We start from the raw sequence: 26,880 nt of genomic DNA, 5'->3' as shown, positions 1-26,880 counted from the left end.
CTGATTTAAGTAGCATCAGGGTTTTCTTAAAGTTTTCCTAGAGATTCTAATGTGTAGCCAAATGTGAAAACGACTCCAACTAGAACAATGTTTTCTCTCCTTGCTTGATTATAAGAATTAGCTGGTAATCTTGTTTAAAAATATAGATTCTCAGGTCCAATTTAGGACATTCTCAATCTGTGCCTTTTAGGAAGGAGTTTTTGATTTTTTTTTTAGATGAGGGCCCCCAGATGATTCTTATGCCTGGGAAATAATACTTAGGCTCTAAGCTCTGCTGGAGAGGGGCTATGGTCTGTCATCCTCAGCTGTTCCTCCAGGCATAGCATAGACTCTGGCTCATATCAACCATTCAAATATTTTATATTAATTAATTAATTCACTTAATTTTAAAGTGTAAATAAATGAAAAAAACTGACAAAATTAGAAATGTCACTTGTGACTGGTTTTATACTAGAGATTTACAAAAGTAGAGTTGTGAAGAATTTCATGAGTTTGAAGGGTTCTCTTTTAAGACTTACTATAAATATTGCAATGTAATCAATTAATTGGCCTGCATTCAAGTATTCAGAATTCTTTGCAGGATGGTATTTGCCAGTGAATGCTAAATTCCTTCTGTATAATCACTTATTAGAAAAGTCACAAGCGAAAGGAATAGCTGAGAGCGAACTCTATAATCTATGTGAATCAAGGAATACAATTGTACCTAATAGTTAGGTAACAGAAAAACAATAATTTGTTAATTTGTACTTGATTGCTGTTTTTTAAAAAAATGCAGGGTTTTTATATTTTGTATTCAACTGAAAGGCAAACACATACATCAACTTAAAAGAATTATTAAAAGTTTTAATCAATTTTTTCTTTAATACCTTCTGAAATCTTCACTAACTTAGTTAAATCCACCTTCAAAATTAAAATTCTTTTAGCCTTTACTAGCATTGTCATTTAAAATTATCTGTCATTTGTCATCAGCAAGTTTGCTGTTTTTCAATTATCACTAATTATTTTCCTTTATAGTCACTCGAATAAGCTGACACTCAAAAACAGCCCTCAGATCTAGACCTGGACCCCCAATTAATTAGTTGTGTTATACAAAAATAAATATCTGTATGGATGAGAATACTGTGGAGTGTTTTTCCATCCACATCCTTGACCTATAAAGGAACAAGTGAGGGATTAATCACAATAACAACTGGCATTTGTATAGTGCTTCACAGCTTACAGGATGCTTTCATATATATCTCTCTTGGGAGTGCCATGGCCACTCTGTTGGAAACATCACTGTTTCATTGATTACAGTGCTGTTATATTATTTATTTAAATACAGAAAAGACCATTTATTTGATGTTTGCAGTGATGTTTGGTTTCAACATCAAAAAATTTGGAAAATGGACTTTACCAAGAAAACACAGATAGCTGCTAGTATTAAGTAAAAAACATTAAAATGTTTAGCTGTAAACCATGTTTTGTAAGCTCCAGTGCCACAAAATGAGCATATAAATTGGACCAGGTATAACCTGGTAAGTTGGTAGGTGGTGGGGTCTATGACAAATTGAAAAGTACCTTCCTGCCTAAAGCTACACATTTAAAAATATGTAAACATTATGGGCCAAAGAAGACATATCCGTATGACTCATATGCAACTTCTGCTCCGTACTAGCAGAACATGGGGTGTAGAAGAAGAAATAAAGCAGAAACACAGAAGCACAAGGAGACCGTATGAGAAATGGTTTGGGTCACAGGAATTGCGCCTATAGGACTGAAGTGCAAAGAGCAAGGTTGATCAACATGGCTGATGCTCATCCAATATCACCCAGCCTCCTCCTATCTCTCTGTACTGACTTGGTTTTGCTGTTGTGGTTGCGTCAGCATAATATAGCTATAAGCATGTGGCTGTGGGCTTAATATCTTTAGTCAGTTTCCTTACAGTAAAATGGACATAATAATAACTGTATTTATAGGATTGCTGTGAAATTAAATGAGAGCATACATAACAAGGGCTTAGCAGAGGTTTTTCACATTGTAAGCACTGAATATATTCTCATCATCATCATTGGAAAGAACCACTTCCTTAAGCATTCCTTGATTTATATGGTAAGAAACTTATAAGGGAAAAGCCAAAGTGTTTTCCTTTCACTCAAATAAATTAACAACCACAAAACCAAAGATAGAAGTGTCGCCTCTCTGTGGGCTGATCTGTAAGCTCAAAAAACTTCTTTCTTTTAGAACTATAAAAGGTATTGGGCAAGTTAGTCAGACTCTATCTACAAGGAGTCATACTTGTACCAACTAGGCCATTGCTTTCTGAAATGACATTCATGGAAATGCCTCAAGAATTTGGTTCAGTCAAAAATGCATTGACTGAACACCTCTGTGTAAGACACTATGTTTAGTTTTGGAAATCTGAGATGAAGAGAGCAGGATTGCTGTTCCTGAGGCCCTGACCTGCCCAGAAAAGTTGGGGAGAGAAACATGGAAACAGGTCATTTCAATACAAATGTAATGCCTGAGTTTCTCCCTCTATTATGTACATCTTTCCCTCTACCTCTTTCAATGGGAGGGACTTTCTAAGCATTGTGCAAATACAAGGATTAGTATGCTATGAAAAGACTGAGGAAAGATACATGCCTATCCTTCAAAGTCTAGTTTTAGCTCTACATCCTCCAGGAAGCTTTCCATTCTACTTTGATCTTTAATTTACTCAAAATCCTTTGAAAATTGCTGATTAATCATTTTGGCCCTTAATCATTTCCCACCTTAAATGGCAATTAATTTGCTTCCTGGGCATATGTTTTATGTACCTAACCAGATTGTAGTAATAAACCCTGAGGAGAAGGACTTAGACTCTTTTGGGCAGTACACATGCTACATTTGCATTAAACTGAAAAACTGAATGTTTTATTGCTACCAGATTAAAGAGCAGTAGAAAATAGTCCACAAATAATAACGCAAGAATTTGGTACTCTATTATATTGAAGGCACCCATGAAATAGTGTTTCATAAGAATCGAAGACTTTTTGGCACAATTTAAGTATTTAGGTTAGATTAGAGACAGAAAAAATGGTAAATATAAACATATCTGTTACATAATGCATGTTCTATTTTCACTTTTAATCAACAACATTTATATTTTTGGTCCTGCTTTATAACCTGGTGGGAACAACTTACACTTACTCACAGGGCAACAGAACACACTTTCAGTTGCCCCACAAGTGAAGCGTTGCAGCAAGAGAAAACTTTCAGTGAGCACATTTGTTTCAATGACACATGCAAAGATGGTTGGGATAACGAAATAATACTCCTAAAACTCACAGATCACCAGTTTGAATTATGCTAATTTATCACCTAAATCTGTTTCCTGAACATTGTTACTGAAACCCAAAGAAAAAATATGTTTATTAACATAAATATTTTTAAAAGAGAGGTAAAGAAAATAACAGGAAAGAAATGACTTTTATTTGAAAACTAGTAAACAATTATAGATTGAGTCCTATATATGTTTACTTCCAATATCTAAGATTCAACCACTCTTCATATCTAATTTATTTTATCTCTCCTGTCTCTTCCTTTCATTTCCTCTGCCATTAGTGAACTTCTGCTTTTCATTACTTATCTAGATCACTGCAACAACTGCTTCACTAGTTTCCCTTCAAAAGATGCTGAATTAATCTTTCCATACTACAGTCCCAAATTTGTGACTCCTTGCTCTAACATCCTCAGTGCCTCCTTCTTGCTTACAGAACAAAGTCTAAACTACCTTACTCTAGCATTCACTAATTTCTGTGCTCTTGTTTCAGTTTATTTTTCTTTCCCAAGAGTCCTCTTCATACATTAAATACACTACCTACATTTGTACATTTCATCTACTAAAGTGAAACTATTCAGTGCTCCTATACATGCCTTTAACTTTCTAATCTCTTTTTTTTTTTCATGTCTTCCCTAAGCCTAGGATATTCTTCCAAATTCTAACCATCCTTTATGGCCAAGCCTGAAGGTCACCTATTCCATAAAGTTGTTCTAAATTTCTCAGAAGTAATTAATATTCTTCTTTCTGAAATTTTATGGAAAATATTTCACTATTTCCTTAAGACAACTTGTTATTTTTATACCTAGAGCATATTTAGGTATTTTTCTCCCCTACTAGAGTAGGAAAGCTCCTTGAGAATGGAGTCTATGGAAGTTTCACTTGGCTCTACTGTGCCAAGTATAAAGGCTTTGAACATAGCAGATACCCAAATAGCTACTGAACAAATGACTGGAGTAATTAATGAATATTTAGCAGTTTTAGAACTGTGGGCTTTGTATTAAGGATCATATATGGGATCTACTTGAACCTTACTGGCAACCATGAAATGAAAGTTATTGATTTTGAATAATCCGGCTTGTTTCATAAACCAGTGGTTTATCAGATTGGTGGTTTTCCAGATATTCTCCTTAGCACATTTGAGATTCCAGAGAGACAGCCCAAGGATCTCCCTCTTTGGCAGTGAGAAATGGTAAATGAACAGAATTCTCCACTGCATACTCTGCCTTCAACTAAAGCTGCTCCTTTTGTGTATCGGCCTTTCTCTAAGACTTTGCTTAGAGAAAGCGTTCACTATTAAAAAAGAAAAAGAAAACCCTTGGAGTTCCACCACCAAAACATTCTAGTTCTATATTTGTTTCAAGTCTCCATTCCACATGAAAACACCTTCACATGATAACTAGGTAAATGAGCTTCTGTGTTTTGGCTGAGTTTATAATTATAAGAAAAATAACAAAATGTTAGCACAAAAGTAGCATTTCAGATAATTTTATAACAGGTCCTACTATAATACCTGACTTTGTATGAGACATGACATTCTATAATGGTCATTGATCTCAATCCTTGATCTGACTTTACTGGCCTGAGAACTAGCTAGCTGGTGAATCTTACAGATGTCATAGTCTTTCTGCATATTTTTCACAGATTTGAAAGGTCCCTGAGAGGCAGTTTTACAGCTTTCTATTTCTGAAAAAGACAATGACAAACCTTTCTATCCCCTAGGCTTGTGGTACCCCTGTCCCCTTACCCACAGAGTAGAAAACTGTGTTCTGCAATAAATCTAAAATGTATCTTCACTGAAATCTGTCTTAGACTCCTAGTGAGTTACACAATTCCAAGTTCATTATTAAGAGGGAAAAAATACCTGTTTAAGTCACGGTGTATAATTGGCTGTGTCAAGTTGTGAAGGTACTCCATACCTTTGGCAACATCTACTGCAATAATTAATTTAGACTGCAAGTCAAGAATCCTAGAATTTAAAAATAGATTTAATGAGGATGAAATGGTCAAAGCCAATACCATATCTTTCTAAAAGAAATCAGTAGTGTGTGTGATTTGTTATTCTGTATAATTTCAGCCTTTTTTGCTTGATTGAACATTAAGCTAAAAATTCTACAAATTTGGAAAAATAGCTTTTCTACATCTGATAATGCTTAATTATAGATCAATTCAGATACCAACCCCTCTTATTTAAACAGTCAACTTGATTTTATAATCTTTGTAATTTTATACTTAATTTCTTTGTAATAACATAAAAATGGAATCTAATCACTGAGTAAAAACCACATTCTAATTATCGTATGCATAGATCTAGGAAGTGAATTCAAGTTAGACTTGTGCAAGACTATTCTTTCTTAAAACTTTAAAAAATAAATACTGTGACCCCTGGTAATTATTTTATTCTGATCTTAGACATATCTGCTTTACTGGTATGTCAAATTTAGCCTAATTATTATAAGCTTCAGTTACTAATTTAAATTCCTTGAATTTGTTATCTTAAACTGAATTCCTGTTAAGAAAGCACAGAAATCTTTCTAGTCATTAAAACGCAATTATTGGGCATAAATTATTAGCCATCTTTAAAATGTCACATTTCCTAGCGCTCAGAGATATCAGAAGGTAAAAGCTCACCTAAGCAGAAAGCGTATGAGGTATTGCAAATGTAATTCCAATGACATGTAAAATGATAAGTCAGAGACCGTACCTCTTCTGTTCATGAAGGAGGGAGAATAGAGAACCCCCTGATATGTACTGAGTGACTATGGCAAACTGGCTGGGATCATTCAAGCAAGCACCCACAAACTGAATGACACAGGGATGATTGAGCCGGCAGAGAATGGACACCTCTCGGCAAAACATATCCACATCTGACTTGGAGCAGTAGGTGTTGGCTCGATAACTGGAAATGACAGCAACAGGAAGTCTTCAGTCAACAGGTGAATCAAAACAAGGGGCTAGCCATGCACATGCTTCTCAGAGTTTACTGCTCTACTTGGATGCTAAATTTTCTCATTTGCTTGCTTACCGCTTTATAGCCACTATTTTATTTCTGCATCGTCCTTTATACACTTTCCCAAAAGAACCTAAAATTGTTTAAGAGAAACAAGTAAACACATATTATTAAACTGAGCTCATTAAACTAAAACAGACTAGTATTTTCTTAGGTTACCTGAGCCGATAATCTCATGGAACTCAATTTCTGAGAGCTGAAGATGGAAATGTGAAGGCAATCCAGCCCTTAGAAGGAGAACATCTGCCTTCTCTGCAAACAGGAATTATTATTTTATTTTTTAAGATAAAAAGCACACATGTGGATGCTTACACACACATGCACATGTATACTTAACCAAAAACATCATACCCTAGTAACATTTAATTTTCCAACTGTAATTGACTACTTGGAGATACTAAAACCTTATCACAAATGATCTCTATTCCCCTACATTAAAAGCCCGTTAGTTCTGTCTCTGTTACCCAACCTTTGTTATCGGAGCTAAGGGTTTATTCCTGATTTGGTCAACCACTAGCTTGTCTGTATGATGTGGCAACTCTGGAGTACAGTCCATATCACATCATGATACAAAGAGTCTTATCTGGTCAGTCCCTGCAACCTGTCACAAAAAGCTTAGTCAAATATCCATAAACTAAACCTTCAAGAGATGCCAATTAGGAAATAAGCATATGAGTTATTCAGAAGAAACATTCAAAACCAAAAATTATTTTTAAAAACTTCAAATTCTAAATAAATATAAATTTACAGTTGAATATTTTTTACTTTCCTGATTCAATGGTATTAATTTCTGTGTATAGCATACATTCAAAAAAGTTCCCAAAGTATTACTTATTTGGGATCTTTTGAAAAATAATTTATTTTTCAATTTTTTTCCCTATGACAAACCTTTTCCCCATTCTCCTTAAAGATATTAATATTTATAATTTATATTTCATTAAAAATACAAATGTCTATGTGAATTTGATCTTCTTTTAATATTCATATGGAATTTTCACCATTATACCTTCATGAACTAAGAGGGCATATGCAAAATAACATAGCAGATGAGGTTAATTATGGAAAGAATGGTCTGTTAATAATATTGTTTATGCTTGCAAAATAGTCATTTGTAATATATGAAACAAAATAGAAAGTTATCATATTTGAGGCAATAGTTATTGTTAGTAATAAAATATAACAACTGTCCCATATTAAAATACCTTTTGTCATGCTTTTAATCTTCCCCAAAGGGGATGGAACAGACACATAGGAGCCATCTAGAAATCAAATTATAGAGTTAAAGGTAGCAAACATTTTTTTCCATAAAAGCTAAACACTATAAAAAGTAGCACGTGACAAAACAAATTTGCTAAGAACACCAAGTGAGACTATAACTTAAGTCTAGGTTTTTCTCTAGATACTGAAACTGGACAGCAAGTGTTTATTTAGAGAGTACATAAAATGATTAAAAATAAAAATCCAAGGTCTAGCAGACTGCAGTGGATTTAATTGTGTCTGCATATGAGTATTCTCTGTCCTGTCTTAATAGATTACTGAAATGGAAAATGACTGCTCTCAGCTTACCCAGGCCTTCCCAGTCATGCACCAGCCTCATAAACATCCGGTCCAGGGAATGTAAAACTTGGAGGAACTGCAGATTGGTGAGTTAGAAAATAGCCTAAGTGGGGGCTTCTTTATTTTCAGCCTCACCCAGATCTAAATCTTCTTAAAATAAAGCTGATCTGACATGCCTTCCTCCCTAACCCCAGAATGTTGGTAATAGAAACACAGGTTTACCTTTAGGCACAATATTGCACTAACAATGAAAAATTAACAAGAAAGGGGGTACCTCCTCCAGGCTGAGAATATTCATTACAGGGCAATTCATCCTGAGGTCTCTTATAATGTTTCAGGAGTGTGACAATTGCATCATGTCCTTTATGAAAAGACAAAGAAGGACAAAGGGTCTTAATTCTTGTTTGATTTATTCAGCTCACCACCTAATCGAAAAATAACCAAGGTAGCTTGAAACAAGATTAATCTTAAGAGGTAATACATTGCAATAGGAATTTAGTGCTTTCATTCATTCATTCAAACTCTACTATCATTTTGTAATGTATAACAGTATCGAATCACTAAGTTGTACACCTGAAACTAATATAATATTGTAAGTCAAGTACACTTCAATTAACAAAAAAAAGACTGATATATGTGATGTGCTATTTTAGGTACTATGTTGGATACGGGGGATGCAATGAACAAGGCAGCTATGGTCCTACCCTCAGAAAGTTTAGTGTAATTGAACAAATAATAAAAATGATGAGAATTTCTAAATGAGTACCTATCAAGTGCTACGGGAGTATATAATAAGAGCACGATTAAAAGGGTGAAAAGGACATTTGGTAACCAGGAAGGAGAGATGCATTTGCTGTGATTGAGCATTACGTTTGGCTGGCAACTGCAGTATAACAGGGCATTAAGATAATTTGCATAGGTTTTTGTGGCAGGAGACAGCTGGCTGCCTACCAATCTTTGTAGTTCCCATTCACAGAGTGATTTTGTCACTGGGAATGGCTGCCCACCCAGGGGCAACAACTCCGTATCCCCCTTGCAGCCAACTGTGGCCTTGTGACAAATTCCCATCAAGTAAATATGAGCAAAAGTGAAATCACTTCCAGGCCTGGGCTTTAAGAGATGAGTGAGTCTTCTCTCCTCTCCCTGTCTGCTGGTTGGATGCAGAAGGCTCTGAGGCCATACGGGAGGGGAGAAAGCCATCCACTGACCAGAAATGCCCACCCTGGACTGTTACATGACTGAGAAATAAACTTCTAGCACATACCACCACCCAAATTGGGGAGTTTGGTGATTGTACTGGGGACTTATAATTGTGACAATGCTAAACAAAATATAAAAATAAAAATGCTAAATGCTCCTCTGAGTAGAAACAATTTTCAACAGAACCACACTTTGATACTATCTTATGCTCTAACTGTGAAAATAATCTACTGTAGCTAATTTATACAAGAAGAAAACAAAGTCAACCTTAAAGACCCTGCCAAGAAACTTGTGAAATGCAACAGAACTCACTGTAAAAAGGGCAAAATTTAGAAACTGAAAAAGTATAAGTGCTTATCCACCACGAAGGGTTCATAGTTAACACTGGGTTGAATACACCTAGCTAATGTATAGAGTATATACTATGAGTTGTGCCAGCTTTCAAAAAAGAATTAAAATTAATAGAGCATTCAGGATCATGAGACGAAATGATTAAGATGTTTATCAGCACTAAAAGCTTTTTCAAATGTAACATTCCAAGTCCAGAGTCCTCAAGAAAAAAAAAAAAAATAAAGAATTGTGACTATGATTGTTAAAACTTGTAGCAAAACTTAAATCTATGGAGTTAACAACTAGTGTCCATTTTCTTATCATCCACAGCTTTCTATTCATGACTGGCAGATCTATGATTTTCTCAAATCATAGACACAGGTTATGATGAAATAATGGGGAACCAGTCCCATCAATACTCTTTCTTTGCACTCTCATGTGCTCACAATCAGGGAAACCTCAAAACATGAAAGACATAAGCCAACAGGTAAATTTCTAAAGGAAGAGCCTACTAGTCAGAAGGAAGAGAGGATGTAAAGAGCCCCAAATGGGAGAAAGCATGACATGTTCAGAAAATGAAAGATGGCCAGTGTGGCTGGAGCATCACAAGCAAGGATGAGTGGTACCAGGCTTGGCTGGAGAAGTCGGTGAGTGCACATCATGTGGAGTAGTGCTTCTCAAACTTTATCGTGTATATGAGAATCGCCTGGAATGCATGTTAAACTACAGATTCCTGAGCCCTACTCTCAGAGATTCTGATTGAAAAGGTCTGTAGTGGGACCTGAGAGTTGCTTTTCTAACAAACTCCCAGGTGATGTTGATCAGCAGTCCACACTTTGATATTACTGATGTGGAGCTTTATAGCTTTATAGGTTAGGATAAGGAGTTTGTATTTTAATGCAGATGAGATGGGGGACTACTAGAGGATTTTAATTAATTGAAGGACATGGTTTGTTTTTACTTTTCAAACATATCCTTGTTTACAGATTACAACTGATGATGCATCTTCATAAGGCTGTTGTAAAGACTAAGTGAGATTATATATGTAATATGCCTAACAGTTCTAACACATAAATATGCCTTTTGGATCTTTTCACTGCTTTCTTGCTTCACTATTTTGCCTCAAGAATTGTAAATGAACTTGGAAACTCGTTTTTGGAACTTCAGATAAATTTTCTAAATACCAATATATTCAATTTCTGTTGCTGCCATTGTTAATTACCACAAATCTAGCGGCCTAAACAATTCAACTTTGTTATCTTATGGTCCTGAAGGTCAGAGTCCAACACGGTTCTCACTGAGCTAAAATCAACGTGTTGGCAGGGTTGCATTCCTCCTAGAGGAACATCAGTTTCCTTGCCTTTTCCAGCTTCGAGAGGCCACCAACATTTCTTGGCTTGCGGCCCCCTTTCTATATCTTCAAAGCCATCAACGGCTGGCCTGAGTCCTTCTCACATCGTATCACTCTGGCTTCTGTTTCTGCTTCCATATTTAAGGACACCTGTCATTACATTGGGCCCACCTGGAAAATCCAGGATATTCTCTCTCTCAAAGTCAGCTAGTCATCAGCCTTAATGCCATCTGCAATCCTAATTCCCTTTGCTATTTGCCATGTAAGGCAGCATACTCACAGGTTCCAGGGAATAGGACCTGGGCATCTTTGGGGGTCATTGCTCTGCCTACCACCTTTAGTTGTGATGAAAATCAAATCTCAGTGTGGTTTGTTTGCATGTTGGTACAGCTTTTCTTTCTTCCCCAATGCTAATGGCCATTTGAGCCTCAGGATAAATTAGCACCACCACCAAGAATTTCCTCTGGAATTAAAACACCCCTTCATCTGTCCCCTTGCTAGATTCTTAGGTTCTTAGGTTTTATCTGCTCCTATCCACACTGTCTGCTCCTACTTTTAACAGGACCTGTGGTGCTTTTGGAGTTTTTATTTTACTTAATTTGATCTTTAAGTGTTTGGGACCAGGAAAAACAAATCAAAAACAAGTTTTTTTTTCTTATTTCTGTTTTTCCTAGGACAGGCTCCTTTGGGAAAAGAAAACAACCCAAACCACAAGCATTTACCCAAGTACAACAAAGCTTAATTCACAGAGCCCACCTCCTCACCTGTCTCAGCCCCTCTGTTGGACTGACTGTGGCTGACAGCCGAGAGGGCCTCCTGCTTTCCCTAGTGAAGCAGAAAGCCACATCTCGAATCCTGAAGGCCTGTGTGAGTCAGTGTGATCACACCCTTGATGTTACCTTTCATCTCAACAGCTCTCTTGGCTCCACTTGCTCTGAGCAGTTTTAATTTCCTGCCAGCACAGTGGCACAATTTGCTGGCATTTTCTTTAGGATGCTTTTCATCAAGAGCCTAATGAGTGCCTGGGTTCTGGCTGATGATAAGCATGAGGCTGCCAGGGAAATGCCAAGAGGCCCCCTTGGCTCTGGAAGGCATCTCCGCCTGATTTCCCACCTCCTGCTAACTGTGGGCTGAGTCACACATGTATGGGAAATTCTCCTCTGCTCTCACTGCACTGACAAACTACAAGTGTATGCAAAGAAACCTGAAAACCACTAGGACCCAGCTCCCTGATATTTAGCTATGAGGGGTTAAGCAGAAAAATGCCTTGATGGAACTCACTAAATGGACTTGTAAGCCAAACTCCTGATAATGTATATACCCAGATAACCAAGGCACACTAATGGAACACGTCCAGAGATAATCGAAGTCCCACTAATTAAATAAAATGTTTTCCCATATCTAAGAATTTACTATCTACATCCAAGTATTTTACCCAAATAGGAGGTTGCTATGATACTAGCCTAATGCAGTTAGAATAGTGATTTGTACTTTCAGAGTATTATTCATTAGTGCCCCCAAGGGTTTTGGCAAATGGGACTCTCCTGCTGGCTTGAAGGGCCTTTCATTTCCTGCCCCCTGCTCTTCCAGTCCTGTCTACATTCCCGAAATGCCATGCTTCCCCTTTCATTTGTCTTTTTCTTATGTCCCTTTACTCCTTACATTTGGAGTGATTTTCCCCACCACTCCCCAAACTTTCTGAATAGCTCTTTATTTTAAAACCTAGGTTGTTCTTTAAGGCTCCAAGTCCATCCAAAGGGCTGTTACATGGAGAATTTAGTATCTACATCATGGCCATGTATACAACAGAGGATTCCTAATTATTCAAGAAGAAAAAGTACAAATTTTATTATTTCCCTATAAGGTTGTCTCTCAGTCCCCGCCATTTCATCTTAGAAACAATGAATGCTGTTCATCGCTATGAGAAACTATTTTAAGAACACAGAAGAAAGCTTGCTATGAAAATCATTTTAAGAACTAGATCTGAAGATTAATGGTGAATGACACCAGTACTAAGACCTTTGTGACTCTGACACCCTGTGGGTCTGAGATTAAGTAGAAAACATGGAGATTTGATCTCGATTATGGAAGCCAAGAAATTCTTATTGATCTCATATGTACCACATGCCCAGGTCATCAAAAGAGCAGTCTGGGCCATTCTTTACATGTGCCTCAAAAATTAAACCTCTCACAGCAATGATATAGATGAGACTTTGCTCAATATTTTGCTATCCCCCCTTCCCATCATGTTAAAAACCCACTTTCCAGAAACATTGAAAAGTGAGATCAGAGGATGGCTCCTGATGTTTGCACTTCTATGGCTCATTTTCCTCCTGACAGTCCTGGTCCCATTCACTGACAATTAAATCAGAGGCAACAAATATTCCAGACTTGCTACATCTTCTCATGACTTAAATCTGAAAGATACTTTACTTTGATATCACAAGAAAGAGAACACACCCCCTGCTTCCCCCATGATTCTTATCCCTTAATCACCAGACTCAGACAAGAATGTCACCAGTCCTCCTTCATCTTGAGATAAGAATCCACAAGGATGAATGCTTTTGCCAAAAGGACATTATATGCAAACCAAGCCATTTAACATTCCTCTTTCCTCTTTTTCTCCCTTCCCATTTTGCCTTTATTGTCCCTTCCCTTTCCTTCCACAAATATTTATTGAGTGCCCATTAGAGACCAGCTCAAACAACATCTTCCCAGGGAAGCCCTCTGTGACTTTTCCATTTTAGTGTCCTTGAACATTTTATTTACCATCTTTGTACTTTTTACTTTACTTTTTACTTAACAACTTTTTACTTACTTTTTATTTTATTCATAGCACTTATTATTATCTGATAGTTTCCATTTGTTATCTTGCTCATGACCTGTGTTTTCTGTTAGAAATGCAAACTTTTTAAGCACAGGGAGATACTGTCTGTTTCACTCACTGTTTTACCTCAGTTCCTAGTATACTGTCTAGAACATACTAAGTTTATGACACTTTTTTTGAATGAATGAATGAATGGTACAAAGTACGAGAGTGTAATGTTGAAACAGAAATGCTCTTTACTCTTGTAATGAATGTTGTGTAGTAGAAAAGAAAAAAATATATATATATATAAATGTTCACTCAAAATTGTATTTAGCCAAGCTCTAGGAAGGAAAGGTAGAGGATGCTGTGAACGTGCATAACGATGTTATTTTACAATAGGCTGGAGGGGTCAGGGAAGAGTTCCTTGAGGAACTGTCTTTTAAGCTGAACTTGAAAGATAAGCATGAGTTGATTAAGCAAAAAAGGAGAATAAAAGAATTCTAGTCAGAGTGAAAAATTTTGCAGTTCCAATGAATAGAAAGAGGAGCTGTATTTAGAATATTCTTTAAAATCTTCTGCCTATTAATTTGAGTATTAGGATTGTTCAGTTAATAAGAAAACCTATGATATTTCAAAAATCCCTACAGAGAAAACAGAATAGCGGTAATTAGTATTCTTGAAAAGATCAACTATATTATGACTGATCAGATGCCATTTAGTGAGACATGGAATAGAATGTTATGACTGAAATATCTGCTCATTCTCTATTTCACTTCAACAAATGTATATTGAGCAGCTATTAGGAATCAGCCATTGAATTAAGTTTTTGGAAGATCAAGATTAACAGCCCAAATGTTTGTTCTCAAAAAGTTTAGGGGGAGAGTGTTTCAACATGAGATAGAAATGTGCGTATGGCACAATAAAACATCAAGAAAGGGTGTGTGTGTTAGGCTGGAATGTCAGGGGAGACTTTCTTCAAGAGAGGATCCATAAACTGAGTCTTGAAGGTTAAATAGAATTAAGAAATTTAAGAAGTGAAGTCAGGTAGGCAGGGTGGGAGAGTGTAGAGAAAGAGAGGACTGCTTGAGAAAAGGCTTGGAAGCATGGAATAATATGATATGCGTAGAGGAGCGAGTAATTTTGCATAACTACCATGTAAACAGACGCTGGCTTACAGGGTTGTCGTGTAGATTTGATGGGATAATGTGATGTAGAATGTGTTTGGCATAGAGTGAACCCCTAGTGAATGGTAGGGATCTAGTGAATGTGATGACGATTGCAGCATGTGGGGTCACTCCTGTGACAGGAGGGACTGGCTATGAGGTTTGAGAGGTAGGAAGGGCACAGGGTATGCCATGATAATAAACTGAGACTTTTTTTTCCTAAGGTGATAGTGTATCAGTGAAGGATTTTAAGCTGGGGAATGATATGGTCCTATTTACAGCTTGGATACATCTTTCAGACTACAGTTAGAAAATGGAATCAAAAGATGCCAAAGACAAAAAAAAAAGTAGTTATGAGACTATTAAAATGGATCAGGAGAAGGAGGATAAGGTTATGGATTAAAACAGTGACAGTAAAAAAAGAAAAAAGAAAAAAGGATGGATTCAAAATGTAAGTATGAAGTAAAATAACAAGACTTTTTGATTGAATGGATATGGGGGAAGGGAGGTTGAGAGAGAAAAAAGTAGTCAAGCATCAATCCAGATTTTTGACTCAGGTGCTAAGTGAACGGCAATGCCATTAAATGACATAATGAATAAGGGATATGGTAGAAGAACCTGACTGATGAGGACAAAAAAGATATTAAGTTCAATTTTGGACTTGTTGAGTTTTACACACTCCTCAGGTATCCAAGTAAAGGGATCCAGCACGTCAGATGGTGTGATGTTTTGAAAACATGGCCACAGAATCTTTGATACTTCTCCATGACTGAGGAGGAAAACCCTGCTGTAGTAAAGAGACTTGCAAATTTGTACTAAAATTTTAAAATATTATGTTATATATTTGCATGCAACTATACATGTTAGAACAATGATTTTAAATTGCTTAATATTTTGATTAGTGATTTTCAAAACCTCTTTGATCTTGCTGTAGTCCTTAAATTTTAAGTTTTAAATGAATGGTATTACTTAAGCCATAAACAAGAAATATATATACAACCAAATAACACCAGCTTTTATATATTCCGGGTTTGTCTACTGGTGTTTGGCAGGGATAAAATGCTTCATTAGGAGGTTTAAAGAAGATGACCATTATCCTAATATGTCAATGTCATATTTCTTACTGGACACTAAAGCATGTTGTAAATGAGGAAAGACTGTAAGATTTGGAAGTTTTGTGGAGCATGATTGTATCTCTGCTATGCACTTAATAACAACAGATACCACTATTTTTATTGAGAATCTGTGATCCAGACATTTACATCTTATCCCTAACCCTCAGCAGAATTCTTAAAGTGGTTATTAATTTACTCATTTTAAATTTGAAGATTAAGGCTCAGTTAAATAACTTGCCCAAGGTCATTAAGTAATAGGTATGGGATTTGGACTTAGATCTATCTGATTCTGAGTGAGGTGGTAAGCGGTTGAACTGTGCAATGAGACAGACCTCTGTTTGGTAGCAGCTCTCCACCTAAGAGCTGTGTGGTTTGAGCTAGTGTGACAACACCTCCAAGTCTCAAACATTTTATCTGTAATACAAAGGTAATACCAATTTAAAGGGTTATTTTGATAATTAAATTATACACATATTATATATGCTTATGTAATAAGTGATTAATGTAAGTTCTCTTCTGCTGTTTGTATTAATGTTTGTAGCTTCTTACACAGTTATTATGTCTCAAAATTTTTTGTGTTATCCCCCATAAGAATAAAAGTTCTTCCTAGTCTAATGAGAGTTGGTATTATTTTATTTATTGATTTTTTAAAAGATAGAATTAACTAAACATGTAGAAAGGTAACCAGTAGACACAAAATTGCACATAGATTTTAAAACACCATCTAAATCTTTTGTTTATTCCTTCCTCTATCCCACCCCAATCCACCCTAGCACACTAAACTATGTTCATTAAACTAAGTGACTAAATTCCAAATAGGTAAGAATTCAATATAGAAGAAGCTTGGGAGTTTATCATCCATGGATGAAGATTTATCAAAAAATTTAATGAAGCCACCTCCTTTTCCTTCTACTCCTCCCTCATCCTTATCTCTTAGTTATTTTTTACTGGCTGAAAACTGTAGAAACTCACAACTGTAAGACTTCATTACTTTTAGAGAATACACTATGGTACGTTTACTATAAATAATTCACACCACACTACACTTGTCAAAAGGAATGAACAAAGTATATATCATGGTACAGGAGCCTTGATTTTTATTGTTTTTGCTCACTTATTCACTAATTCTCCAACTGAAGCTCCCTGTCACTGTGAATTAGAGTAGTTCTGCTGTATACAAATATTGTATTCTGGGTAATTAGATATTGGGATAGGAGCCTCTGTAAATTACTTTAACTGGTGTCAGTACTGAAGCAAATAAGTTTTAGTTCTGTTTCTAGTTTGGGTTATTTTCTGACCCTAAACAGCCTGACATAAAGGAGTGCTTTTCTTTGTCAAAGGCAGCCTTTTCAAATCTAACTGCCAGACACACTACTGAGCTATGTGCTCAATTCTAATTGGCTGAGATCTTTTCAATTCAGCAGTTTCATCTTTAATGCAATGGATGTAAGATTATGTGTAGGTCTTTTCAATGGGTTTTCCCTACTGGTGATTAGGGCAGAGGATTTGAACATAAGCAGGCTGCTGGCTATTTCTTTTGGCCAATTTAAATTGATTCATACAAGTCCTTTGTACCCCAGGGAAAGAGCAGAACAAATCCAAGTGAGTGAGACAGCTATGGCTACTCTCAGATGGAACGGTAGAAAAGAAGAGGGAGGACAGACTGGGGAGAGGAAACATTCTAAGTGTTATAAAATTGGAGCTCTGAGCAATCTGGCAGTGAACTATTGAAACTTAACCAGCAGGCTTCTGGTTACTGGTTAGAACCAAGGTCACCAGGAAAATTATTTCTAAGATTGATTTTGATATCTTTAGGTTAAAAGGGCTATGTAAATGGAAAATATTTTTCATACCTGATCCCACAGGGAGCCATAGTGGGTAAACTCTTTTCTAAAAGTATTCCAAAAGATAGTAGATAATTCTTTTCAGAACTCCAAAGCACCTCTGAATGTGCTCTAACAATAGCAGAGAGGGTCAGCTAAAAATTTTGTTTGGGACAGATGAAAAATTTGCCTTCTAACCATTCAGAGATGAGTGCTGTTGAGAAAGCCTCCTAGTTTTATCTTAAGAGGGTAGGCTAAGATGAGCTATTCAAACTGGGCACATTCAAAAGTATTCCTTTTTAAATAGACAGACCCTGGTTATGAAGTCTCTTCTGGGTTTTCTAAGGACTGGATAGGGTACAGGGCAAGCCATGATGGGGCCATTTTTACATCATCTCTGTTCCACAAAGAAAGAACTCCAAGTGAAGTTTTAGTGCTTTTTCAACTCCATCTCCAAGTTGCTCAGGAAAATCCTTGGTACGCCATATCAATTAATTTGGTGACTCCCTCTCTGAAGGAGAAAGCAAAGCCAAAGAAAACAGGGACAGTGCACTGCTGACAATATTTTAACAAGGCCATTTCAATCTTCCCTGAACACACGGAAACAATGCAACATTTCTCTAGCAAGAGAAAATAGCAACAAATTTATTTTGTTGGTTTAACTTGCTCTGCCCTAGAACATATGCAAAACATCCATCTATCTCCTGAGTAGTAACATTCAATTTGTTAAAATTTATAGTAATAATGAAGTGCAACACTGATGCCTGGCACATTAGTTGAACAAATAAGGATCACAAGTATGGCATATATTGCAGAGACCAGTGGGTAAGTCCTCTAAGCTAAAGGATTTTTGTTGTTGTCGTTTGGTAGGAAATCTTAGGAGTTTACACAATGATTCCCTGTTTTATACAGTGTGGAATTCCACAAAAAATAAAAGTAAAGCCAGTTTTCAACCATTACTCTCAATCAAGTAAAAACAAACAAAGCCAAACCCTGTGAAGAGATAAGCTGCAGCAGCTATTTCTGAGCTGTCTTCCGGAAGACTAATGATTTGTAAACAGTCTTTCGCTGAAACTCAAACTTATTGAGAGACACTGTCTGAGACTCATTGGAATAAATGCAACATAACTAGAACTTAGTAAGGCCTCTCGAGGCTTCAGAATATGTAAGATTTTCCAACTGATATGCAAATATATAATTACCTGGACTTTCTTTTACACAAAGTAGAAGGCAGTTATACCTAACAGAAATGTATATAGTTATTCATCAAAAGACACATATGTGACATGTACACGTATAACAACAGTGTTCCTAATAGTCCCCAATTGAAAATTATCCAAATGCCCTGAAAAAGCAGAATGAATGAATTGTGATATAATTAAAAACGTAATACCATACAAGAATGAACAGTCTAGAGCTACCTGCAACAATATGGATGAATCTCACAAACTGTTGGTCAAAAGAGGCCAGACATAAAGCTGTATATAGCGTAGCATTTCACTTATATTAAGTACAGAAAGAGGTAAAGCTAGTCTATGCCTCGAAAAGGCAGTGGTACCCTCTTTGGAGAGTGAGTGGAAGACAATGTAAGTAGGGCTTCTGGGTGCTGACCATGTTCAGTTTCTTCATCTGGACGCAGAGTGAGTTCAGTTTGTGAAAATTCATTGAGCTATAATGTGCAAGTACACGTGTGTGCGCGCACGTGTGTTTATACAATACTCAAGTAAAAAGTAAAAAACATAACAGGCCTATATCTTAACTCATTCCTTGCTATTCCATGTCTGTTCACTTGTCTCTAGTAAAGTAACTCCTATATCATTTCCTCACTAGCAGTCTGCAGAACTATATGTTTTTCTTTCTCCTTGTCTATATGCTTACAATAGCTCTCTATTTCTATCCATCAAACTTCATCTCTCTGTTCATTAATGGACTTCCATGTCCTATTTCAGGCAGAAAACCTTTTAGATCATCTTGGTAGCCTAAGAAATCTTCCAGTTTAGTAATTTCTCTTTTTAAGTATGGTTTTCTAAGATTCTAACATTTAAAAAGATAAGAATACTTCTTCACATACTTGAAACATCTTAATAAGACAATGCAGGCATCAAAGTCTGATATATTTTACAGTATTTAGTTGTAACTCTGATTTCAATACTGTTCCATGTCACCTGAAAATTTACACTCTGTTGGAGTTTATGCGTTTATGTAGAGCTCTCTTAAGAGGTACAGTATATTTTAATAACAATGACAAAGATGCTATTTTACCTTCTAATTGTGTCTAGTTTCCTCTCCTTTAAAATGAAAAATTCACTATTAATAATCTTTATTTCTGGACTACTACTATTACCACTGTTATTATTACTGAAATGTCAATTATTAGGTATTTATTTTGTGCCAGCCACATTTATAAGCAATTTGCACATATTATCTCATTTAATCTTTACAATCTTATGAAGTTGTTATTGTCCTTATTTTTCAGATGAAAAACTAAAGCTCAGCAAGAATAAATAACTTGCCCAAGATCAAGCAACATGGTTTGATTTAAAACCAGGTGTTCTGCCCAAGCTTTCACCTCTTTGAGCTCAAATAAGTTTATACTTAAGCACTAAACATTGGTTGCCTTACTTTTTCTAGTGCACGCATTGTTAGCAGGGTTAGATGTGACAAATACTCCCTTTCTTTCTTTGCATTAATTTCATTTTTAATAATTTGAATCCACAGCAAAATTCTCCTATATAAGAGATAAAGCCTAGTTCTGTATCTACTCTAAGAAAGTAACTATCATTACCTATCACAATTTTGTTTCTCCAGCATCTAGAAATGTGATAGCTCCTTCTCCCTTCAAAATGCCAATACCAAGAATGCCTTCAGCTCATCTGCAGCCCAGGAGTTGCTTTCCCTATTGTACTCTTTGATCCAAGTCTCCAACGATTCAAATACAATCTCCAGAGGAAATGGGAGCATACAAGTCATGCAAGCAAAAGAATTATTGATGCACTGGCATAATCTGTGCACACAGTTCAATGTTATCACTATAGAGATGCAATGGTGAAAAACATACCTTTTTCATAAGCCCACATTAAACATGTCTGCTCATCTTTTTCACCACTAGACCTGCTTGGATCACAAGCTACCAGGTTCATATCAGCTCCATTATCCAGTAAGAACTGAACCAGGTGAATGTGACCATGGTAGCAAGCAGAGTGCAATCCTATAATAGAATAAGAATGAAAGTGTGAAAGGAGAAAAGGGGAAAACTGAAACCCAATTTTCAAAAGACAGTCATTACCACATAATAGAATTGTTGCCAGAGATATACAGCAAGGGTTGATTTCTTTGACAAGGAATTAATTCTGCCTTTGAGCAAACAAAACATAGTTGGGGTCTGGGCAAGATGGCGGAAGAGTAAGACGCAGAGATCATCTTCCTTCCCACAGATACATTAGAAATACATCTACACGTGGAACTGCTCTTACAGAACACCTACTGAACGCTGGCAGAAGACCTCAGACCTCCCAAAAGGCAAGAAACTCCCCACATACTTGGGTAGGGCAAAAGAAAAAAGAAATAACAGAGACAAAAGAATAGGGACGGGACCTGCACCAGTGGGAGGGAGCTGTGAAGGAGGAAAGGTTTCCACACACTAGGAAGCCCCTTCACTGGTGGAGACTGCGGGGGGCAGGGGGGGAAGCTTCGGAGCCACGGAGGAGAGCAGCCACAGGGGTGCGGAGGGCAAAGCGGAGAGATTCCCGCACAGAGGATCGGTGCCGAGCAGCACTCACCAGCCCGAGAGGCTTGTCTGCTCACCCGCTGGGGCGGGCGGGGCTGGGAGCTGAGGCTCGGGCTTCCGTAGGATCGCAGGGAGAGGACTGGGGTTGGTGGCGTGAACACAGCCTGAAGGGGTTAGTGCGCCACAGCTGGCCGGGAGGGAGTCTGGGAAAAAGTCTGCAGCTGCTGAAGAGGCAAGAGACTTTTTCTTGCCTCTTTGTTTCCTGGTGCACGAGGAGAGGGGATTCAGGGCGCTGTCTAAACAAGCTTCAGAGGCGGGCGCGAGCCGCGGCTATCAGCGCAGACCCCAGAGACAGGCATGAGATGCTAAGGCTGCTGCTGCCGCCACCAAGAAGCCTGTGTGCAAGCACAGGTCACTATCCACACCGCCCCTCCCGGGAGCCTGTGCAGCCCGCCACTGCCAGGCTCCCGTGATCCAGGGACAACTTCCCCGGGAGAACGCACGGCGCGCCTCGGGCTGCTGCAACGTCACGCCAGCCTCTGCCGCCGCAGGCTCACCCCGCATCCTTACCCCTCCCTCCCCCCGGCCTGAGTGAGCCAGAGCCCCCGAATCTGCTGCTCCTTTAACCCCGTCCTGTCTGAGCGAAGAACAGACGCCCTCAGGCGACCTACACGCAGAGGCGGGTCCAAATCCAAAACTGAACCCCGGGAGCTGTATGAACAAAGAAGAGAAAGGGAAATTTCTCCCAGCAGCCTCAGAAGCAGCAGATTAAAGCTCCACAAACAACTTGATGTACCTGCATCTGTTGAATACCTGAATAGACAACGAATCATCCCAAATTCAGGAGGTGGACTTTGGGAGCAGGATATATTAATTTTTCCCCTTTTCCTTTTTTTGTGAGTATATATGTGTATGCTTCTGGGTGAGATTTTGTCTGTATAGCTTTGCTTTCACCATTTGTCCTAGGGTTCAGTCCGTCTGTTGTTTTTTTTTACTTAAAAACTTTTTTTTCTTAATAAATGTTTTCTTAATAATTTTTTCCTTATTTTCTATTTTTAAAAATTAAAAAAAATTTTTTCTTAATAAGTTTTTTCATATTTTTTATTTTAAAAATTAAAAAAAAATTTTCTTAATAAATTTTTTTCTTAATAATTTTTTCTTATTTTTTATTATAAAAAATTAATAAATTTATTTTAAAAAATTAAAAAAATGTTTTTTTCTTAATAAATTTTTTCTTAATAATTTTTTTTCTTACTTTTTATTATAATAGCTTTATTTTATTTTATTTTATTTTATCCTCTTTCTTTCTTTCTTTCTATTTTTTCTCCCTTTTATTCTGAGCCGTGTGGATGAAAGGCTCTTGGTGCTCCAGCCAGGCATCAGGGCTGTGCCTCTGAGGTGGGATAGCCAACTTCAGGACACTGGTCCACAAGAGACCTCCCAGCTCCACGTAATACCAAATGGCAAAAATCTCTCAGAGATCTCCATCTCAACATCAAGACCCAGCTTCACTCAACGACCAGCAAGCTACAGTGCTGGACACCCTATGCCAAACAACTAGCAAGACAGGAACACAGCCCCATCCATTATCAGAGAGGCTGCCTAAAATCATAATAGGGCCACAGACACCCCAAAACACACCACCAGACGCGGACGTGCCCACCAAAAAGACAAGATCCAGCCTCATCCACCAGAACTCAGGCACTAGTCCCCTCCACCAGGAAGCCTACACAACCCACTGAACCAACCTTACCCACTGGGGACAGATACCAAAAACAACGGGAACTATGAACCTGCAGCCTGTGAAAAGGAGACCCCAAACACAGTAAGATAAGCAAAATGAGAAGACAGAAAAACACACAGCAGATGAAGGAGCAGGGTCAAAACACACCAGACCTAACAAATGAAGAGGAAATAGGCAGTCTACCTGAAAAAGAATTCAGAATAATGATAGTAAAGATGATCCAAAATCTTGGAAATAGAATAGACAAAATGCAAGAAACATTTAACAAGGACGTAGAAGAACTAAAGAGGAACCAAGCAACGATGAAAAACACAATAAATGAAATTAAAATTACTCTAGACGGGATCAATAGCAGAAAAACTGAGGTAGAAGAACGGATAATTGACCTGGAAGATAAAAGAGTGGAAATAACTACTGCAGAGCAGAATAAAGAAAAAAGAATGAAAAGAACTGAGAACAGTCTCAGAGACCTCTGGGACAACATTAAACGCACCAACATTCGAATTATAGGGGTCCCAGAAGAAGAAGAGAAAAAGAAAGGGACTGAGAAAATATTTGAAGAGATTATAGTTGAAAACTTCCCTAATATGGGAAAGAAAATAGTTAATCAAGTCCTGGAAGCACAGAAAGCCCCATACAGGATAAATCCAAGGAGAAACACGCCAAGACACATATTAATCAAACTGTCAAAAATTAAATATAAAGAAAACATATTAAAAGCAGCAAGGGAAAAACAACAAATAACACACAAGGGAATCCCCATAAGGTTAACAGCTGATCTTTCAGCAGAAACTCTGCAAGCCAGAAGGGAGTGGCAGGATATACTTAAAGTGATGAAGGAGAAAAACCTACAACCAAGATTACTCTACCCAGCAAGGATCTCATTCAGATTCGATGGAGAAATTAAAACCTTTACAGACAAGCAAAAGCTGAGAGAGTTCAGCACCACCAAACCAGTTTGACAACAAATGCTAAAGGAACTTCTCTAGGCAAGAAACACAAGAGAAGGAAAACACCTACAATAACAAACCCAAAACATTTAAGAAAATGGGAATAGGAACATACATATCGATAATTACCTTAAATGTAAATGGATTAAATGCTCCCACCAAAAGACACAGACTGGCTGAATGGATACAGAAACAAGACCCATATATATGCTGTCTACAAGAGACCCACTTCAGACCTAGAGACACATACAGACTGAAAGTGAGGGGATGGAAAAAGATATTCCATGCAAATGGAAATCAAAAGAAAGCTGGAGTAGCAATTCTCATATCAGACAAAATAGACTTTACAATAAAGACAATTACAAGAGACAAAGAAGGACACTATATAATGATCAAGTGATCGATCCAAGAGGAAGGTATAAAAATTGTAAATATTTATGCACCCAACATAGGAGCACCTCAATACATAAGGCAAATACTAACAGCCATAAAAGGGGAAATCGACAGTAACACAATCATAGTAGGGGACTTTAACATCCCACTTGCACCAATGGACAGATCATCCAAAATGAAAATAAATAAGGAAACACAAGCTTTAAATGATACATTAAACAAGATGGACTTAATTGATATTTATAGGACATTCCACCCAAAAAGAACAGAATACACATTTTTCTCAAGTGCTCATGGAACATTCTCCAGGATAGATCATATCTTGGGTCACAAATCAAGCCTTGGTACATTTAAGAAAATTGAAATCGTATCAAGTATCTTTTCTGACCACAATGCTATGAGACTAGATATCAATTACAGGAAAAGATCTGTAAAAAGTACAAACACAGGGAGGCTACACAATACACTACTTAATAACGAAGTGATCACTGAAGAAATCAAAGGGGAAATAAAAAAATACCTAGAAACAAATGACAATGGAGACACGACGACCCAAAACCTATGGGATGCAGCAAAAGCAGTGCTAAGAGGGAAGTTTATAGCAATACAAGCCTACATCAAGAAACAGGAAACATCTCGAATAAACAACCTAACCTTGCACCTAAAGCAGTTAGAGAAAGAAGAACAAAAAAACCCCAAAGCTAGAAGAAGGAAAGAAATCATAAAGATCAGATCAGAAATAAATGAAAAACAAATGAAGGAAACAATAGCAAAAATCAACAAAACTAAAAGCTGGTTCTTTGAGAAGATAAACAAAATTGATAAACCATTAGCCAGACTCATCAAGAGGAAAAGGGAGAAGACTCAAATCAATAGAATTAGAAATGAAAAAGGAGAAGTAACAACTGACACTGCAGAAATACAAAGGATCATGAGAGATTACTACAAGCAACTCTATGCCAATAAAATGGACAACCTGGAAGAAATGGACAGATTCTTAGAAATGCACAACCTACCGAGACTGAACCAGGAAGAAATAGAAAATATGAACAGACCAATCACAAGCACTGAAATTGAAACTGTGATTAAATATCTTCCAACAAACAAAAGCCCAGGACCAGATGGCTTCACAGGCGAATTCTATCAAACATTTAGAGAAGAGCTAACACCTATCCTTCTCAAACTCTTCCAAACTATTGAAGAGGGAGGAACACTCCCCAACTCATTCTACGAGGCCACCATCACCCTGATACCAAAACCAGACAAAGATGTCACAAAGAAAGAAAACTACAGGCCAATATCACTGATATACGTAGATGCAAAAATCCTCAACAAAATACTAGCAAACAGAATCCAACAGCACATTAAAAGGATCATACACCATGATCAAGTGGGGTTTATTCCAGGAATGCAAGGATTCTTCAATATATGCAAATCAATCAATGTGATACATCATATTAACAAATTGAAGGAGAAAAACCATATGATCATCTCAATAGATGCAGAGAAAGCTTTCGACAAAATTCCACACCCATTTATGATAAAAGCCCTGCAGAAAGTAGGTATAGAGGGAACTTTCCTCAACATAATAAAGGCCATATATGACAAACCCACAGCCAACACTGTCCTCAATGGTGAAAAACTGAAACCATTTCCACTAAGATCAGGAACAAGATAAGGTTGCCCACTCTCACCACTACTATTCAACATAGTTTTGGAAGTGTTAGCCACAGCAATCAGAGAAGAAAAAGAAATAAAAGGAATCCAAATTGGAAAAGAAGAAGTAAAGCTGTCACTGTTTGCAGATGACATGATACTATACATAGAGAATCCTAAAGATGCTACCAGAAAACTCCTAGAGCTAATCAATGAATTTGGTAAAGTAGCAGGATACAAAATTAATGCACAGAAATCTCATGCATTCCTATACACTAATGATGAAAAATCTGAAAGTGAAATTAAGAAAACACTCCCGTTTACCACTGCAACAAAAAGAACAAAATATCTAGGAATAAACCTACCTAAGGAGACAAAAGACCTGTATGCAGAAAATTATAAGACACTGATGAAAGAAATTAAAGATGATACAAATAGATGGAGAGATATACCATGTTCTTGGATTGGAAGAATCAACATTGTGAAAATGACTCTACTACCCAAAGCAATCTACAGATTCAGTGCAATCCCTATCAAACTACCACTGGCATTTTTCACAGAACTAGAAGAAAAAATTTCACAATTTGTATGGAAACACAAAAGACCCCGAATAGCCAAAGCAATCTTGAGAACGAAAAATGGAGCTGGAGGAATCAGGCTCCCTGACTTCAGACTATATTACAAAGCTACAGTAATCAAGACAGTTTGGTACTGGCACAAAAACAGAAACATAGATCAATGGAACAGGATA

General features: G+C 37.2%; 1 protein-coding gene across 4 annotated transcripts in view; it reads right to left on the bottom strand.

Annotated features, from left to right (window-relative positions):
- LOC118900046 (serine/threonine-protein kinase TNNI3K) overlaps positions 1–26,880 on the bottom strand; it is a 288,316-nt gene that overhangs the window by 162,892 nt on the left and 98,544 nt on the right. For 3 of the 4 annotated variants that reach the window (XM_036862208.1, XM_036862222.1, XM_036862231.1), the window contains 7 exons: positions 20,718–20,867; positions 8,143–8,229; positions 7,514–7,570; positions 6,471–6,563; positions 6,327–6,384; positions 6,006–6,200; positions 5,166–5,270 (listed from right to left, as the gene is read on the bottom strand). In XM_036862208.1, coding sequence (XP_036718103.1) covers positions 5,166–5,270; positions 6,006–6,200; positions 6,327–6,384; positions 6,471–6,563; positions 7,514–7,570; positions 8,143–8,229; positions 20,718–20,867 — 745 coding nt within the window. The remainder of the gene's footprint in view (positions 1–5,165; positions 5,271–6,005; positions 6,201–6,326; positions 6,385–6,470; positions 6,564–7,513; positions 7,571–8,142; positions 8,230–20,717; positions 20,868–26,880) is intronic. The other variant, XM_036862214.1, reaches the window with a different exon arrangement.

This window comes from Balaenoptera musculus, chromosome 1 (genome assembly GCF_009873245.2).
Source record: "Balaenoptera musculus isolate JJ_BM4_2016_0621 chromosome 1, mBalMus1.pri.v3, whole genome shotgun sequence".
In the NCBI taxonomy this organism is placed as follows: Eukaryota; Metazoa; Chordata; class Mammalia; order Artiodactyla; family Balaenopteridae; genus Balaenoptera; species Balaenoptera musculus.
The sequence above is the reverse complement of the archived record's forward strand: the minus strand, read 5'-3'. Positions and strand labels throughout refer to the sequence as shown.